The sequence below is a fragment of the Mustela lutreola genome, chromosome 10 (assembly GCF_030435805.1).
Source record: "Mustela lutreola isolate mMusLut2 chromosome 10, mMusLut2.pri, whole genome shotgun sequence".
NCBI lineage: Eukaryota > Metazoa > Chordata > Mammalia > Carnivora > Mustelidae > Mustela > Mustela lutreola.
Window position 1 is genome coordinate 57,907,859 of NC_081299.1, and position 18,638 is coordinate 57,926,496.

At 35.3% G+C, this 18,638-nt stretch overlaps 1 protein-coding gene across 3 annotated transcripts in view; it reads right to left on the reverse strand.

Moving 5' to 3' along the window:
- ANKRD13C (ankyrin repeat domain 13C) overlaps positions 1-18,638 on the reverse strand; it is a 103,320-nt gene that overhangs the window by 9,156 nt on the left and 75,526 nt on the right. For all 3 annotated transcript variants that reach the window (XM_059137329.1, XM_059137330.1, XM_059137328.1), the window contains exons 10-12: positions 6,149-6,228; positions 4,790-4,888; positions 1,751-1,851 (exon numbers count right to left, since the gene is read on the reverse strand). In XM_059137329.1, coding sequence (XP_058993312.1) covers positions 1,751-1,851; positions 4,790-4,888; positions 6,149-6,228 — 280 coding nt within the window. The remainder of the gene's footprint in view (positions 1-1,750; positions 1,852-4,789; positions 4,889-6,148; positions 6,229-18,638) is intronic.

An 18,638-nucleotide genomic window follows, 5' to 3' on the forward strand; every position in this document is an offset into this window, starting at 1 on the left:
CTGACACAGAAACAGAAATGGTGGAAGATTAAACAGACCCAGGGCTAGAGTTTTAAAGGGTTAATTCAAAAGAAGGGCAAAAAGACAGAAGAGAGAAAGGAAAACAAATTTCTGATAACTTTAATATGCAAGCCAAAGATTATGAATCCCTTGTTAAGAATGTGGTTCTATATTAGAAAAATGCCTGCAAAGAAGTATTGTACACTTTTTTCCCTCCTTTCCACATAATCAAAATACTTCTTCTGTATACAAATCTATATTCTATTGTGGGGTTTGACTGGAGTTTAGGACTTAAATAGATATTTTGGACTTAAATAAATGTGAATGCTGGGGTAGTTTGAAACTCTCATATATTCAATCCCTGCCCACTATTTCAGCTTGGTACCATACCTCTTTAAATATAGTACCTTAAAGAGGGTCCCATGCTTCAACTATTTTCTGGCTATAGAAAATTACAATGGGATTTTAAGCTTCTGCAGAAATGGTCACATAATGATCCAGATCCCTAACTCAAACATATCTCTCGATTGCTTTAGTTTTCCAATCATTTCTGCCTTAAGATCTTATCATAAGTCCTCAAAGTACACGCTGGTTTCCCAATAATTTTTCATCAAAAAGGGAATCTACAGTGATATTTTGAAACATTTTAAAATCCATTTTTACCCATAAAATGCTTATTTCCAAGTTTGTAAAGTTGAAAAGGTCATGTTTACTTTTTAGCAATGAAAGCATTATTTTTTTTTAAATTTTTATTCCTTTATTCACTTATTTATTTATTTTTTTTAATTTTTAAGTAGGCTGTACTGCACACCCAGCATGGAGGCCACGGTGGGCCTTGAACTCACAACCCTGAGATCATAGACTGGAGCTGAAAAGTCGGTCTCCCAACCAATGGAGCCACCCCAGTGCCCTCCAAACGCATTAGTTCTGGTGAGAAAAACATTTTGGCCTAATTATTCTGAAATGTGGTTTCATTAATATTGACTAAAAAATAAAATCCATCTGAGGGATTAAATAAAGGTTATATTTACTGCATATTTATTTTTCTTTCCCACTGGAATGTATACCCTAAAAGGCCAGAGACTTTTACCCCTAGAAAAGCACCTGGCACATAGCAAGCACTGATTAAATATTTGATGGAATATTAACACCATCCAAATAGAGTATGGGTGGTAGGCTCTCCTGAAGATTAATGCTAAATCTAAGCCTAAATTCCTAAAGAATCTCTTAACAGTCTCTTGTTCCCAGTTTTCTGATATGCTTAGTTAGATAAATATGCACAAAAATGGGAGCTTACTCTTCTTAAAGATCATTGTTTAAGATTAAGTTAAGTTTAAACATTTAAGACTAAAAAATAAAATGTATGAGTATTACTTTACCCATGAATAGTGACGTTGATCCTAGAAACATCCCCACTGTTCAAGAACTCAAAAATCTGCTAAAAATCTGGGCTAAAATCCAGAATCCTTATTTGACATTAGAAAACATTATTAAAGTTCACCCACATGCTCTTGTATGAAATATCTGCAAATCCCTTGCATTTAACTTAAATCCCATAAAATTAGAATTCTCTGGGCACTTTACATATTTGATAAAACATGAATCTCAATCTATATAATCAGAGAAAAACTTTATAAAAAGGTAAGCAACTTGGAAATCCCTTTCCTTCAAAACACATTTCTTATTAAATGTTAGTAAACAGCTCCATACTTCTAACAAACACTGATATTACATGTAAATTTTCTCTTACCTAGTTTTACAGGAAAGCCTGGAGGAAGCTTCATCTGAACAAATTCTCTAAGCTTGTTAAAGTGCTTGAAGGGAGCTATTACTTCCAAAACATTCAATAACCTGAAAATTTGAAGGAGAAAAAATTGATTTCTTTGTATCTTTATGTTGTTTTATAACTACATGTATCAAACTCAGATAGTAGTATTGACCTCTAGATGTTAAGGATGAGGAAATGTCACCTCCTTCTTCCTCCTGATTTTTTGTTTTATTACCCTTTTACTGTGTTTAAGTTTACATTTACATTTGATTGTGAATTCATAATTTCCACAGTTGTTTGATTTTTAGATCTGTATATAAATGAAAAGGTTTACACCCATGTTCTTCCTGAAGTCTACACTTTCCTGAGTTCTTAATTAGTCTCCCTGGGTGGCTGAATTTCTTGGTCAATTTTGTGTCAAGGGCTCTCAAATTCTTCGTATTCCTTGATTTCTTGTAGACTTCATAAATGAGTGTTTCTTTTTGCATATTTAAAGGGAAATTTGGCTGGCATAAAATTTCAGTTTATGCTTCTTTCCCTCTGAATTATAATTTCATAATGTCTCCCAGAATTTAGTATTACATTAGTCTTTAATTATAACCTTCTTTCATCTTTTAATTGAATGAATTTCATTTTCAAATAGTATTATTTTTCTTTGAAAATGGACCCAAATGACTGCTATATTTTTTAATTCAATGTTTTCCTCAATTGCTCTAATATGTAAACGACATCTTAGCCAGATATACCACCTGATCACATTTTGTCTCAGAAATGTCAAGATGTGAAATAATGTAAAGTCAGGTTTTTACCTCTTTTTTTGCCTAAATGCCCTTGGATTTCTTTATTAACAATCAAAGGCCAGGGGCATCTAGGCAGCTCAGCTGGTTAAGCATCTGCCTTTGGTTCAGGTCATGATCCTGCATTCCAGGGATAGAGCCCTGGGAGCCCAGGGAGTTGGGCTCCCTGCTCTGTAAGGAGACTGCTTCTCCCTCTCCCTCTGCCATTCCCCCCTCCCCCCAACTTGTACTTTTTGGCTCTCTCTAGCTCTCTGTCAAATAAATAAATAAAATCTTAAAAAAATAATCAAAGTCAAATTGTTTAATCACGGTAATTATTGTTACCAATGATTCTTTGATTTTTCCTAGAACCTGATGTTATGCTACAGATTCAGTCTTTCCTTACAGAGAAATTTTTACCCTACCTTGAATACTATTTTGATTACATTTTGGAGGCTTTCTATGTAAGGGGATCACCAATGATCCTTATGTTGAATCCTCTTTGTCCTCCATAAATATTGCTTCTCTAATTCCTTTAATCTTTTTTTCATTAAATTCACTATGAGCTATCACATTTTATTTTTCAGACACATCTTTTGTGTTCATTGTTGTTTCTAATGTATTTGTTCTACAATAGTGTTATTTAGTGCTTAATTTATTTCCTTAGCTTTAAAGTCTCCTTTTCATTTAATTCTATTATCTTATCTCATCTAGAATCACCTAGTTTGCTGATTTCACATCTTTTTACATTTTTCTAAACCACTTACAAGGAATTTTCTTCTGTCTTTGACTTATGTTTTATTCTAGAATGAATATCTTGTCTGGCTTTACACACTATGTTTCTTGTTTTGTTTTGTTTTGTTTTCAGAAGGAACGGTTACAATAGCCACATTTTATAAATTGTCATGTACCCATTTTTTTTCACATATCAACTGTGAAATTGAGTAATTCCTAAAATTGACAGTATCTTACAATTAGCCACATTTTTCTTCTTTATTAGAATATAAAACTGGTGATCCTGGAGTCAGATGGGTCCAAGATAAGATGAATTATGCAAATTTGTAGGTATGGCTAAATGCCCTTCCCACATCTTCTCACAACTACCAATCTCCCTCTCTGATCTATAGATTAATGGCTGTCTAGCTCATTCTACCCATTTTTCCAAATTTTGGTTAGTGAGGAGTATGAGAGACATGTATATCTTTTGTAGAAAATAGGAGTCATCCTTTCTTCTCTGATAATTAATTTTCGATACTCTAGGCCAGAGAAGGGGAAGGAACTAAAAAGGAAAAATAGCCTGGTGCTTCCATTCATTCTCTACTTCAGAGAGGAGCCTAAAGTAGTGATTCTGTCGGTCAGCTATCCCTATCTACCACTCCCATTCCACCCACCTCTACAAACTCTACAAATTGGGTTTCTTTTTTTTTTTTTGAGAGAAGGAGCCAGAGGGAAAAGGTGAGACAGAATCTTAATCAGACTCCATGCCAGCACAGAGTCGGACACAACACTGGGCTCAATCTCATGACCCAGAGATCATGACCTAAACTGAAATCAAAAGCAGTTTGAGCCACCCAAGTGCTCCACAAATTGAACTTTTTCTAAATGAACGGTGATGAGTACAGGTTTGAAAGCATATATTCAAGATGTTCACTACAGTATTGCTTATAATGGTGACAAACTACAATCAAAATGTTTATCAGTAGGAGGATGATAAAATAAAAGGACAGTACATCAATATTACAAAATACCAAGGAAAGGAGAAAAAGATAAAAATGTAATTATTGCAAGAACTCCAAGATACACGTATTTTTTAAAAGAAAAAATGAAAGTCACAGAACAAAATGTAAACTATTCCTCAATCTTATTTTTAAAAATGGCAAAACACACAGAAAAATCTAGACAAAAACACCCCAGTTATTCCCCTATTAGCTATTAGTGAGGTAAAAGTAAACGAATTTTTATTCTATAAACTTCCATGCTGTTAGATTTTTTTATAATTAGCATGATTCATTTACTACTTTTATCATTCTAAAAATTATTCAAAAACTTAGCTGGTTAAAATAGTAAAAATGTTAATAGTTTGTTAAACAGAAATTGTCTAGAAGAGTGCACAACTATCAAAGCAATGGCTATTTGCTTTTTCATTTCAAAGGACCCAAATGCAACACTCAGATGCAAATATTATTACACCCTTCAAGGTTTCACAGTTTCTTTCATAGCCTTGTATAGTTAGTGACAAACTTACAACTCTATTCCCAAGGGAAATTCCTGGCTCATGGCTATCGTGGCTTTAAACGTTTTCTTACTCTCCTTGCACACCAGTTCTCTACCCAAATGAGGAGCTCTAAAATGGGAAGAAAATTAAAAATTAGGAAAACTTTTCTACATGCTATCATCATCCTATGAAGAATCTGTCCTCTTCTAATCACATCACTAGTAAATTAATTTTTCCTAATCTATACAGACATAAATTTAAATTATGCTAAAAGGACTTAAGACATGTATAAAAAATGAGACATGGGTAACAAAAAAAGAAACTAGCATAAAGTAAAGTTCAGGAAAAAATCTTAACAAATTTCATTTGTTGAATAAATTGAATATAAATTGAATAAATTTAATAACCACTGTTTTTAGGAATAAAGCAAATTGCTAGAAAAAGTAAACTTTAAAAATACTGTATATCTCTAAGATCATTATTCAATTCAATCTCTTTTACTGTCTATACTTCTTACCACTGACTAGTAAGAAGAATAAAGAATTCTATGTTAATTATAGACTATAATATAGGCTGGAAACATTTAGAAGAAGTTAGAAAAGTACAATAAACCTTAAATATTAAATAAATAAAAGTCATGACAATTTTTTTCTAATCATGGAAGTAGGTAATATTTTATTCTCCACCAAAAGGAAAAAATATTTCTACAAACAATTGTACCTTCTTCGACAGGGTTGGCGAGAAAAAAAACCTTTTTATTTATCCATTCAAAATAAACCTTTTGTTCACTCATCATCCTTTTATTCAATAAATATTTACTACATACAAACCATGTAGTAGGTACTCTAGCAAAGATCTATAATACAACATTAAGCCAAGTCTTATGTAAGGATGGCGAGAAGAGGTCTGACACAGGCTGAAACAGATAATGAAAGGGGATGTGCTTTAAAAGGCAAAAAGTAGAAAAACAGCGAATGGCTTTACCCACCATACTAAAGACTTAGGATAATAACAGAATATAAAAGTTCACATATAATGAGAAAACTCAAATAAGCAGCTGCAGTGGGAAATTCCTCACATTATATACTTTCTTAGAATAATGTGCTGTAATTTTTGGGGGTTGTATAAAATGGCAGCAGGGATGTAAAAAGAAGGCTCCACAACTTATTCAAATGTAACTGGGGTTACTTCTTTCCCTCATCAGGCTTACTGCATATTTTACAAGATAAAAGAATTGCTTCAGAGAAGAAGGCACTAAAAATTCTTGCTAAAATAATCTTACACCTAAATATCCACATTTTTACAAACTGTTCTTTCTAAAAACCAATGGACAAAATAAAACCAAAAAAAGCCCCTATTTCAAAAATAAAATAAAACAAAAATACTTACTTTCCATTTTCAGCAGATATATATTCTTCCCATGTAATAGTGTTCTGAGGAGGAGGGGTAAGGGACTGTCTTCGAACCGGCTGCCAAAAATTAAAAAAGAAAAAAAGAAAGAGGGAGAGGGAGATAGAGAGGTAGAAAAAAAGAAAAATTACATATTTTTAAAGATATAAAATAAAAACATGCAATAAACTATGTAAATTACGAATTTTACTTAAATTAAATCTCTTCAATATAATGCTTTTAAGGATTTACTTCTGAGATAATTCCATGGTGACTTAAGCTCTATTGGTAAGATTAATTATCATTTTTTTTTCTAAATCTCAAATAAGACCAGTATCAAAGCAATAAAATCCATTCATTCAATGGCTTAATCATCTAAAATGTTCCTGGCATTATGCCAGATGTTGAGCATGAGAACTAAAGAGAGGTATAAAAACTAACCCCAGCTTCGAGGAATTTACAGTTCAGAGTTGGAAAGAAGAAAAAAAACCAAACCATACAGACAACAGTCAGAAATACAAAGTATTGTATAATTAACAGCCAAATGAACTTACACAAAACTGAGTAGTACAGAAGCTCAGGGGGGAAAAAAAGCAATTGTCTATGGAAAATAAATTGAGACTAGGGATTGAGGCTCAGATTTAAATGAAAACAAAATTAAGAGAATATTTTAGACAAGGAAAATTCATGGTAAAAAACACAACTAGACTAAGTTATGTGAACTGGAAAGTTCAAAAAGGAGATCAACAATAGTGATAAAGGTCATGTCAGATCTTAAAACTTACATGGTAACATGTCTTCGTTAAATATGAATTTGTATCACGACAGGATGAACTGGCAAATAAGGAACTATGGGAGTGGCAGTAGATATTAAAAATTGCTAAGAAAAATTACCAAGACAAACTCATGGAGCAAAAGCGTAACAAGTGAAAGACTGATATAAATAATAAGATAGTTAACACTGGGAGAGGATCCCATTCATAGTACAGTTTTGGATATTATAAGATATTAATAAGCAGGATATTAGAGTTGTTAAAAATCAAGATTCTGAAAACAATAAATTGATTGGAATTCCAGTTCCATTACCTGATAGTTGTAGAAATTTGGGCATTACATTCTCTTATGTCAATTTAGCTTACCTGTAAAACATATGACCACCTATCTTATAGTTAAGAATTCAAGGCTTGAGGGGCGCCTGGGTGGTTCAGTGGGTTAAAGCCTCTGCTTTCGGCTCAGGTCATGGTCTCAGGGTTCTGGGATCAAGCCCCCGCATAGGGCTCTCTGCTCAGCAGGGAGCCTGCTTCCTCCTCTCTCTCTCTCTCTCTGCCTGCCTCTCTGCCTACTTGTGATCTCTCTCTCTCTCTCTCTCTCAAATAAATAAATAAAATCTTTAAAAAGAATTCAGGGCAATAATGTATAGAAAGAGCATAATGTCTGGCAAAGAATAAAGTATTCAGTAACATTCACAATTATATACCATGAGGTTCCCAGAGGGAAGTTAACAAAAAGAAAAGGGAAGAAGTCAGATTTAAAGATACGGGAATTCTTTGAATAGATTAAAAAAAAAAAAATTCGTAAGAAAACAGAGAGTTAATGACTAAGTCCTAAAAACAACATGCATTAGGGGGAGAAAAAAAAGACAGAAAGGAGCCAGATATTAATCAATAAGCAAAAAAAATTAGAGCATCAAGTTTTCACAGAGGCCAAAAGACTATTATATATCACAATACAAGGACTTTAAAGAGAAAATCTGAAAAAAGGCCATACTTTTTTGTTGTTGTTGTTAGAAATGATTGAGATCTTTGAATAACATCAGAAGGATGTGGGGAAAAAATGAACCTAATTAACAATGTTTGAGCATCAGGCAGTATGAAAAACAACAATTCCATTCTTGACAATTTTACAAAGAGACACACAGAAGTTGGGTTAAAATCCAGCGTGATGGAGGCTATGATTAAGGGATCTAAAGGATGACATAAAATCAGAGAAGGGGTTTCTGACTGAGGTAGCCAAAGATAAGTGCCAGCAATCATGGTTCCTGAGCAGAGGAGTCTAAAAGAAAAAGAACAAAATAACCAGTTGAAGGAAACTGAGGAAAGCACAAAGGTGAGAAAAGTCATGTGGTGTATTGGAAAACTGCAAGTGTACTGTATCTACTTAATGAGTAGAATACATGAAGAGAAAATGATCAGATACAGGGGTAAGTAAGAAAGAAAGAAATGAGAAAAAGCAGTGTGGATGATTTCTGTGCACTGAGTAGATTGTATTTTACTCGGGAAGCAATGGACAAATACTTTAAGCAATATAATGTGGTTTTTAAAACACAAATTTTGGAGCCAAACTGATCAAACCCTATCTTTGCCAATTACTGACTTTGGACAAATTACTCACCCTCTTTTGTCTCAGGGTAGTCAACTATACAACCTCACAGGGTTTATGAAGATAAAAGTGATTTGGGTTTTTTTTTTTTTTTTAAAGATTTTATTTATTTATTTGACAGAGAGAGATCACAAGCAGGCAGAGAGGCAGGAAGAGAGAGAGAGAAGGAAGCAGGCTCCTGGCTGAGCAGAGAGCCCGATGCGGGGCTCGATCCCAGGACCCTGCGATCATGACCCGAGCCAAAGGCAGCGGCTCAACCCACTGAGCCACCCAGGCGCCCCTAAAAGTGATTTGTTAAATATAAAGTACTTAATTTTAAATGGTGCCTGACAAACAGTCATTACTCTATACATTTTAGCTATTGAGCATAGGCATTACATAGTTCAATCTATTTCAGGCTGATCACTAGGACAGCAGTGTGTACCTTACAACTTATCTCAGTAATACAAATGAGAAATAGTAACAGTATACTGTTTCAAAATAGAAGGACAAAAACAGATTCCAGAAGTCTTCAAGATTTTGTTTCTGACCAGACACAGAGTAAGAAAAGCTAAGAAGTCTAAGAACAAAATTCAGGTTGCTGGATTGGGTGATGGTACTGGATAATGGTGTCACCTCTCAAGATAGAGGATACAGGGAGGAGGAACAAAATTGTTTGATCAGATTTGAACATACTAAATTTTATTTTTATTTACTTAAGTAGGCTCCAAGCCCAGAATTTAGCCCGATGTCGGGCTTGAACTCACAACCCTGAGATCAAGACCCGAGCCAAGATCAAGAATCAGATGCTTAACCAACTGAGCCACCTAGGAGCCCCCAAACATACTAAATTTTAGATACATATGTTTATCCAAGCAGAATAGATGAAAGCACTACAGATCTGAGGATTAGAAGTCATAACTGAAAGCATAGTTTGGGTGACGGTTACCAGTATTTACATGGTAACAGAAGCAACATCAGATAGTATCTAACCAATAAGACATTGGAGACTACTAGTTGTCTACCCAGTATCTATTCTCCTGTTACTGTTTAAAAAAAAAAAAGGAAGGAAGGAGGAAAGGGAAAAAAAAAAAAAAAACCCCATTCAAATTTTTGACTGGACATATGACTTCCTAGACTAAAGACTTATTTTCTAGCCATCTTTTCAGCTAGCTAAGTATTATCATGTTACTAAGTTCTAACCAATGGGATATGAGCAGAGTGATAGGCACAACTTCTGACTGGATTCTCAAACAAAATAGGCAAGCCCTGTTCTTCAAAATTACTATTAGTAATTACAATTCCTGCTAGCTGGAATACTAAATAGATAATAAATGATCTTATACCATGTGGATGAAAGTCACATCTAAGAACAGCAGAGAAATAAGATAAAAAAGACTAGATCTGAGATTAACCCACAGAGCAGAGAAACCACACAAATTCATATTTTTATATGAGAAAAAAGTAATCAATACCAGTTTAATACATATAAAGGGGATATTACACATAATACTATTTCACATGGCAATGGCTTAGTAGAATGACAAGCAGGCTTTAAACGTAGATTGTGACCCTCACAAATATTTTAAGAAGATACTAGGTAAAACAGTATCTTATGATACTGTAAAAGGTAAACAGATATACACTAACAAAATGTGTAATTCTAAGGGGAAGACTGGAAAAATTTAAGACTGCAGCTCCAACCCAGAACAACAGCAAAGGCAAATCTCGACTCCACCCAAATCTCTAACTAAGCAGACCATAATCAATTTCTCTTTCAGAACACTGCTTAAAATCTGTCTATTCTTGCTTCCAGTCTAGTTAATACTTGCATATATTTGACTATGACTAGTTTTATACATTATATATATATTTACATATGTATATATGTATATGTACATATTATCACTCATACATATATATCTACATAGATATATATTATTTTCATATATGTGTGTGTGTGTATATATATATGACTCATTTGCCAGGCATGATTAGATAATGTGGTATGTCACTTCAGTATATTTTTTCAGGTAATAAACTTCTCTAAGCAATTCTGCTTCTGTTTAGAATGAATTCTAAACTATACATTATATGTTACCCATCTTTATTTTTTTTTTTTAAATATTTTATTTATTTGACAGACAGAGATCACAAGTAGACAGAGAGGCAGGCAGAGAGAGAGAGAGGGAAGCAGGCTCCCTGCTGAGCAGAGAGCCAGATATGGGACCCGATCCCAGGACCCTGGGACTATGACCTGAGCTGAAGGCAGCGGCTTAACCCACTGAGCCACCCAGGCGCCCTGTTACCCATCTTTAAAAAAAGATTGTAATGAATCTAATTTATAATTTAACCTTTTATTGAGTACTTTATCTCATCAAGGTATCAATTATTATATCTTAATAACGTCTTCCCAAGTTTCTTTACTCTAATTGTCCCTTTGTTATATAGTGACACTTGCAGCTGAATCCATCAGTGTTCCTGCTACACTACTACCACAGCTATCTAATAAAACAGGAAGACATGAAGGCTGCCACAGGATACCAGATGGCTTTCTAATGTTATTTTCCCAAGTCAACAGGCTTTTTAATTGAAATATCATATTTTAATTGAAATAATTAAATGCAAAAATTCTAATGGCTGTTTTCCTTGAAGCATATAAAAAACAGAGATTTTTTTAATGTATTGCTAGGTTTGCTCCTATTCTATTACATGGCAAAGGTTTCCGGAAGTTTAAGACATTCATGTATTTTATATCTATGTATTCCTATTTAGATTTTATATATTTAAAAAATACATAAGAATTAATAGACCTTAATTCAATATTCTATATATATGGTTGGCAAAATAAATGCTTTTATCAATGACTCTGTGCCTAAGGTATAAACAAAACACTGTTCCCTCCTCCAACAATAACTGGTTAAAACAAAGAGGAAAACAAACACCAAAAATAGAAGAGCAAGTATAGTGACTTAAGAGTTTCTGAGCACTTAAATTTTATTATAAAAAATACTGTCAGGCGCCTGGATAGCTCAGTGGGTTAAGCCTCTGCCTTCGGCTCAGGTCATGATCTCCAGGTGCTGGGACAGAGCCCGCCATTGGGCTCTCTGCTCAGCAGGGAGCCTGCTTCCTCTTCTCTCCCTCTGCCTGCCTCTCTGCCTGCCTGTGATCTCTCCCTCTGTCAAATAAATAAATAAAATCTTTAAAAAGAAAGAACGAAAGAGAGAAAGAAACTCAAAGCTATTCATTTACAATGAAGAATACAAATTCATTCTGAAAACAATTAGACATTGATTTTTAAGAACTGAAATTCTATTAAAAAGTAGCTTGGGCGCCTGGGTGGCTCAGTGGGTTAAGCCTCTGCCTTCGGCTCAGGTCATGATCGCAGGGTCCTGGGATCGAGCCCCGCATCGGGCTCTCTGCTCAACAGGGAACCTGCTTCCTCCTCTTTCTCTCTGCCTGCCTCTCTGCCTACTTGTGGTCTCTCTCTGTCAAATAAATAAATAAAATCTTTTAAAAAAGATTCTAAAAAAAAAGTAGCTTCAAAACATAAAAGTCATTTTTTTTTAAATGATCAGAACAGTCATATGTATTTTCTAGGTTCTTGAAATTTTCAATAAGGCTCCAAAGCCAAAAATATATATTTTTTTACCACTACATGGTCTAAGCATGTAACTAAAAATATCACAATTATGATTTTTTTTAACTACATTTACGAATAGCTTCTTTCCCAGAGTTGTATCTTAGGGCTTCCTGACTCCTTTTCCAACTTGAACTTTCCAACATGTTGAAGGGTTATTAAGACGTGTTGAAAGTCTGAACATATAGAAAAAAGCAACCACTAAAAACTGGCTGTAAAAGTCGGGAGGAGTCAAGATGGCGGAGAAGTAGCAAGCTGAGACTGCTTCAGCTAGCCGGAGATCAGCTAGATAGCTTATCTAAAGATTGCAAACACCTGAAAATCCATCGGCAGATCGAAGAGAAGAAGAACAGCAATTCTGGAAACAGAAAAACAACCACTTTCTGAAAGGTGTTTTCTTTCTTTAAAAATATTCTTTTCTTTTTTTTTTTTTTTTTTTTCTTTTTTCTTTCTTCCTTTTTGAACCTCTTTTTATCCCCTTTCTCCCCACTCACGATTTTGGATCTCTTCTAATTTGGTTAAAGCATATTTTCCTGGGGTTGTTGCCACCCTTTTAGTATTTTACTTGCCCCTTCATTTACTCTTATCTGGACAAAATGACAAGACGTAAAAATTCAACACAAAAAAAAGAACAAGAGGCAGTACCGAAGGCTAGGGACCTAATCAATACAGACATCGGTAATATGTCAGATCTAGAGTTCAGAATGACAATTCTCAAGGTTCTAGCCGGGCTCGAAAAAGGTATGGAAGATATGAGAGAAACCCTCTCGAGAGATATAAAAGCCCTTTCTGGAGAAATAAAAGAACTAAAATCTAACCAAGGTGAAATCAAAAAAGCTATTAATGAGGTGCAATCAAAAATGGAGGCTCTAACTGCTAGGATAAATGAGGCAGAAGAAAGAATTAGTGATATAGAAGACCAAATGACAGAGAATAAAGAAGCTGAGCAAAAGAGGGACAAACAGCTACTGGACCACGAGGGGAGAATTCGAGAGATAAGTGACACCATAAGACGAAACAACATTAGAATAATTGGGATTCCAGAAGAAGAAGAAAGTGAGAGGGGAGCAGAAGGTATACTGGAGAGAATTATTGGGGAGAATTTCCCCAATATGGCAAAGGGAACGAGCATCAAAATTCAGGAGGTTCAGAGAATGCCCCTCAAAATCAATAAGAATAGGCCCACACCCCGTCACCTAATAGTAAAATTTACAAGTCTCAATGACAAAGAGAAAATCCTGAAAGCAGCCCGGGAAAAGAAGTGTGTAACATACAATGGTAAAAATATTAGATTGGCAGCTGACTTATCCACAGAGACCTGGCAGGCCAGAAAGAGCTGGCATGATATTTTCAGAGCACTAAACGAGAAAAACATGCAGCCAAGAATACTATATCCAGCTAGGCTATCATTGAAAATAGAAGGAGAGATTAAAAGCTTCCAGGACAAACAACAACTGAAAGAATTTGCAAATACCAAACCAGCTCTACAGGAAATATTGAAAGGGGTCCTCTAAGCAAAGAGAGAGCCTACAAGTGGTAGATCAGAAAGGAACAGAGACCTATACAGTAACAGTCACCTTACAGGCAATACAATGGCACTAAATTCATATCTCTCAATAGTTACCCTGAATGTGAATGGGCTAAATGCCCCTGTCAAAAGACACAGGGTATCAGAATGGATAAAAAAACAAAACCCATCTATATGTTGCCTCCAAGAAACACATTTTAAGCCCGAAGACACCTCCAGATTTAAAGTGAGGGGGTGGAAAAGAATTTACCATGCTAATGGACATCAGAAGAAAGCAGGAGTGGCAATCCTTATATCAGATCAATTAGATTTTAAGCCAAAGACTATAATAAGAGATGAGGAAGGACACTATATCATACTCAAAGGGTCTGTCCAACAAGAAGATTTAACAATTTTAAATATCTATGCCCCCAATGTGGGAGCAGCCAACTATATAAACCAATTAATAACAAAATCAAAGAAACACATCAACAATAATACAATAATAGTAGGGGACTTTAACACTCCCCTCACTGAAATGGACAGGTCATCCAAGCAAAAGATCAGCAAGGAAATAAAGGCCTTAAACGACACACTGGACCAGATGGACATCACAGATATATTCAGAATATTTCATCCCAAAGCAACAGAATACACATTCTTCTCTAGTGCACATGGAACATTCTCCAGAATAGATCACATCCTCGGTCCTAAATCAGGACTCAACCGGTATCAAAAGATTGGGATCATTCCCTGCATATTTTCAGACCACAATGCTCTAAAGCTAGAACTCAACCACAAAAGGAAGTTTGGAAAGAACCCAAATACATGGAGACTAAACAGTATCCTTCTAAAGAATGAATGGGTCAACCGGGAAATTAAAGAAGAATTGAAAAAAATCATGGAAACAAATGATAATGAAAATACAACGGTTCAAAATCTGTGGGACACAACAAAGGCAGTCCTGAGAGGAAAATATATAGCGGTACAAGCCTTTCTCAAGAAACAAGAAAGGTCTCAGGTACACAACCTAACCCTACACCTAAAGGAGCTGGAGAAAGAACAAGAAAGAAACCCTAAGCCCAGCAGGAGAAGAGAAATCATAAAGATCAGAGCAGAAATCAATGAAATAGAAACCCAAAAAACAATAGAACAAATCAACGAAACTAGGAGCTGGTTCTTTGAAAGAATTAATAAAATTGATAAACCCCTGGCCCGACTTATCAAAAAGAAAAGAGAAAGGACCCAAATAAATAAAATCATGAATGAAAGAGGAGAGATCACAACTAACACCAAAGAAATACAAACTATTATAAGAACATACTATGAGCAACTCTACGGCAATAAATTTGACAATCTGGAAGAAATGGATGCATTCCTAGAAACATATAAACTACCACAACTGAACCAGGAAGAAATAGAAAGCCTGAACAGACCCATAACCAGTAAGGAGATTGAAACAGTCATTAAAAATCTCCAAACAAACAAAAGCCCAGGGCCAGACGGCTTCCCGGGGGAATTCTACCAAACATTTAAAGAAGAACTAATTTCTATTCTCCTGAAACTGTTCCAAAAAATAGAAATGGAAGGAAAACTTCCAAACTCATTTTATGAGGCCAACATCACCTTGATCCCAAAACCAGACAAGGATCCCACCAAAAAAGAGAGCTATAGACCGATATCCTTGATGAACACAGATGCGAAAATACTCAACAAAATACTAGCCAATAGGATTCAACAGTACATTAAAAAGATTATTCACCACGACCAAGTGGGATTTATTCCAGGGCTGCAAGGTTGGTTCAACATCCGCAAATCAGTCAATGTGATACAACACATCAATAAAAGAAAGAACAAGAACCATATGATACTCTCAATAGATGCTGAAAAAGCATTTGACAAAGTACAACATCCCTTCCTGATCAAAACTCTTCAACGTGTAGGGATAGAGGGCACATACCTCAATATCATCAAAGCCATCTATGAAAAACCCACCGCAAATATCATTCTCAATGGAGAAAAACTGAAAGCTTTTCCGCTAAGGTCAGGAACACGGCAGGGATGTCCATTATCACCACTGCTATTCAACATCGTACTAGAGGTCCTAGCCTCAGCAATCAGACAACAAAAGGAAATTAAAGGCATCCAAATCGGCAAAGAAGAAGTCAAATTATCACTCTTCGCAGATGATATGATACTATATGTGGAAAACCCAAAAGACTCCACTCCAAAACTGCTAGAACTTATACAGGAATTCAGTAAAGTGTCAGGATATAAAATCAATGCACAGAAATCAGTTGCATTTCTCTACACCAACAGCAAGACAGAAGAAAGAGATATTAAGGAGTCAATCCCATTTACAATTGCATCCAAAACCATAAGATACCTAGGAATAAACCTAACCAAAGAGACACAGAATCTATACTCAGAAAACTATAAAGTACTCATGAAAGAAATTGAGGAAGACACAAAGAAATGTAAAAATGTTCCATGCTCCTGGATTGGAAGAATAAATATTGTGAAAATGTCTATGCTACCTAAAGCAATCTACACATTTAATGCAATTCCTATCAAAGTACCATCCATCTTTTTCAAAGAAATGGAACAAATAATGCTAAAATTTATATGGAACCAGAAAAGACCTCGAATAGCCAAAGGGATATTGAAAAAGAAAGCCAACGTTGGTGGCATCACAATTCCGGACTTCAAGCTCTATTACAAAGCTGTCATCATCAAGACAGCATGGTACTGGCACAAAAACAGACACATAGATCAATGGAACAGAATAGAGAGCCCAGAAATAGACCCTCAAATCTATGGTCAACTAATCTTCGACAAAGCAGGAAAGAATGTCCAATGGAAAAAAGACAGCCTTTTCAATAAATGGTGCTGGGAAAATTGGACAGCCACATGCAGAAAAATGAAATTGGACCATTTCCTTACACCACACACAAAAATAGACTCAAAATGGATGAAGGATCTCAATGTACGAAAGGAATCCATCAAAATCCTTGAGGAGAACACGGGCAGCAACCTCTTCGACCTCTGCCGCAGCAACATCTTCCTAGGAACAACGCAAAAGGCAAGGGAAGCAAGGGAAAAAATGAACTACTGGGATTTCATCAAGATCAAAAGCTTTTGCACAGCAAAGGAAACAGTTAACAAAATCAAAAGACAACTGACAGAATGGGAGAAGATATTTGCAAACGACATATCAGATAAAGGACTAGTGTCCAGAATCTATAAAGAACTTAGCAAACTCAACACCCAAAGAACAAATAATCCAATCAAGAAATGGGCAGAAGACATGAACAGACATTTCTGCAAAGAAGACATCCAGATGGCGAACAGACACATGAAAAAGTGCTCCATATCACTCGGCATCAGGGAAATACAAATCAAAACCACAATGAGATATCACCTCACACCAGTCAGAATGGCTAAAATCAACAAATCAGGAAATGACAGATGCTGGCGAGGATGCGGAGAAAGGGGAACCCTCCTACACTGTTTGTGGGAATGCAAGCTGGTGCAGCCACTCTGGAAAACAGCATGGAGGTTCCTCAAAATGTTGAAAATAGAACTGCCCTATGACCCAGCAATTGCACTATTGGGTATTTACCCTAAAGATACAAATGTAGTGATCCAAAGGGGCACATGCACCCGAATGTTTATAGCAGCAATGTCCACAATAGCCAAACTATGGAAAGAACCTAGATGTCCATCAACAGATGAATGGATCAAGAAGATGTGGTATATATACACAATGGAATACTATGCAGCCATCAAAAGAAATGAAATCTTGCCATTTGCAACAACATGGATGGAACTAGAGCGTATCATGCTTAGCGAAATAAGTCAAGCAGAGAAAGACAACTATCATATGATCTCCCTGATATGAGGAAGTGGTGATAAAACATGGAGGCTTAAGTGGGTAGAAGAAGAATAAATGAAACAAGATGGGATTGGGAGGGAGACAAACCATAAGTGACTCTTAATCTCACGAAACAAACTGAGGGTTGCCGGGGGGAGGGGGTTTGGGAGAAGGGGGTGGGATTATGGACATTGGGGAGGGTATGTGATTTGGTGAGTGCTGTGAAGTGTGTAAACCTGGTGATTCACAGACCTGTACCCCTGGGGATAAAAATATATGTTTATAAAAAAAAAAAAAAAAAAATACCATAGGTCATGAGATCCCCTAGGCTTTTTCATAGTTGTTTCAGGGACTGTTACATCTACAGATCCACAACTAGATTTCTTGGATTACGGCTTGTCAAAAAATAAAACAAAGCCAGGTTGTGGACAAAAAAAAAAAAAAAAAAAAAAAACTGGCTGTAAAGGGATATACTTAGAAGCAAAGCAGCTTGGGTAAGGGCCCTAAAACCAAAACCTACCTTTGTTCCTTCTAGTTCTATGACTTCATGTAGATTAATTTCTTTACACCTCAGTTTCCTTTCTATAAAGTGGGGTAATGATACTTGTCTCATTAGGCCATTATAATAAATGAAATGACACATGAAATAAAACAATACCCCAGCTAAAAACAACTCCAATGCTTTAAGCCAATATAAATAGGAAAGAAAAACTTGCTGAGGTGAATATGGATTACCTTTTTTAATTTTTTAAGTTTTTTAATGTAGAAACTGAATTTAGATTTATGGTACTCCTTTCAAATTAGGTCACTGTAAAATCCTTTGTTATTCTCCAATATAATGTAACACTCTGTATTTAATGGTCACTAATTAAAATACATATATTTGAATAAGTAATCTATATTCCACCCTGACTTGAAAGTTAATAAAGCATATATATATTGATTTCCACAACTGATTTGCTTTTGTATTACCAAATGTGACCCGGCAGCCATTAATTTCAATAGTGGTATGTGGTTTGTTTTTTTTTTTAACTCTGTTAAAATTTTAAACATAGTTCATCATTAAATGTCTCTTGAATTCATTAGATCCCCCTTTACTCTTCTTCACCCC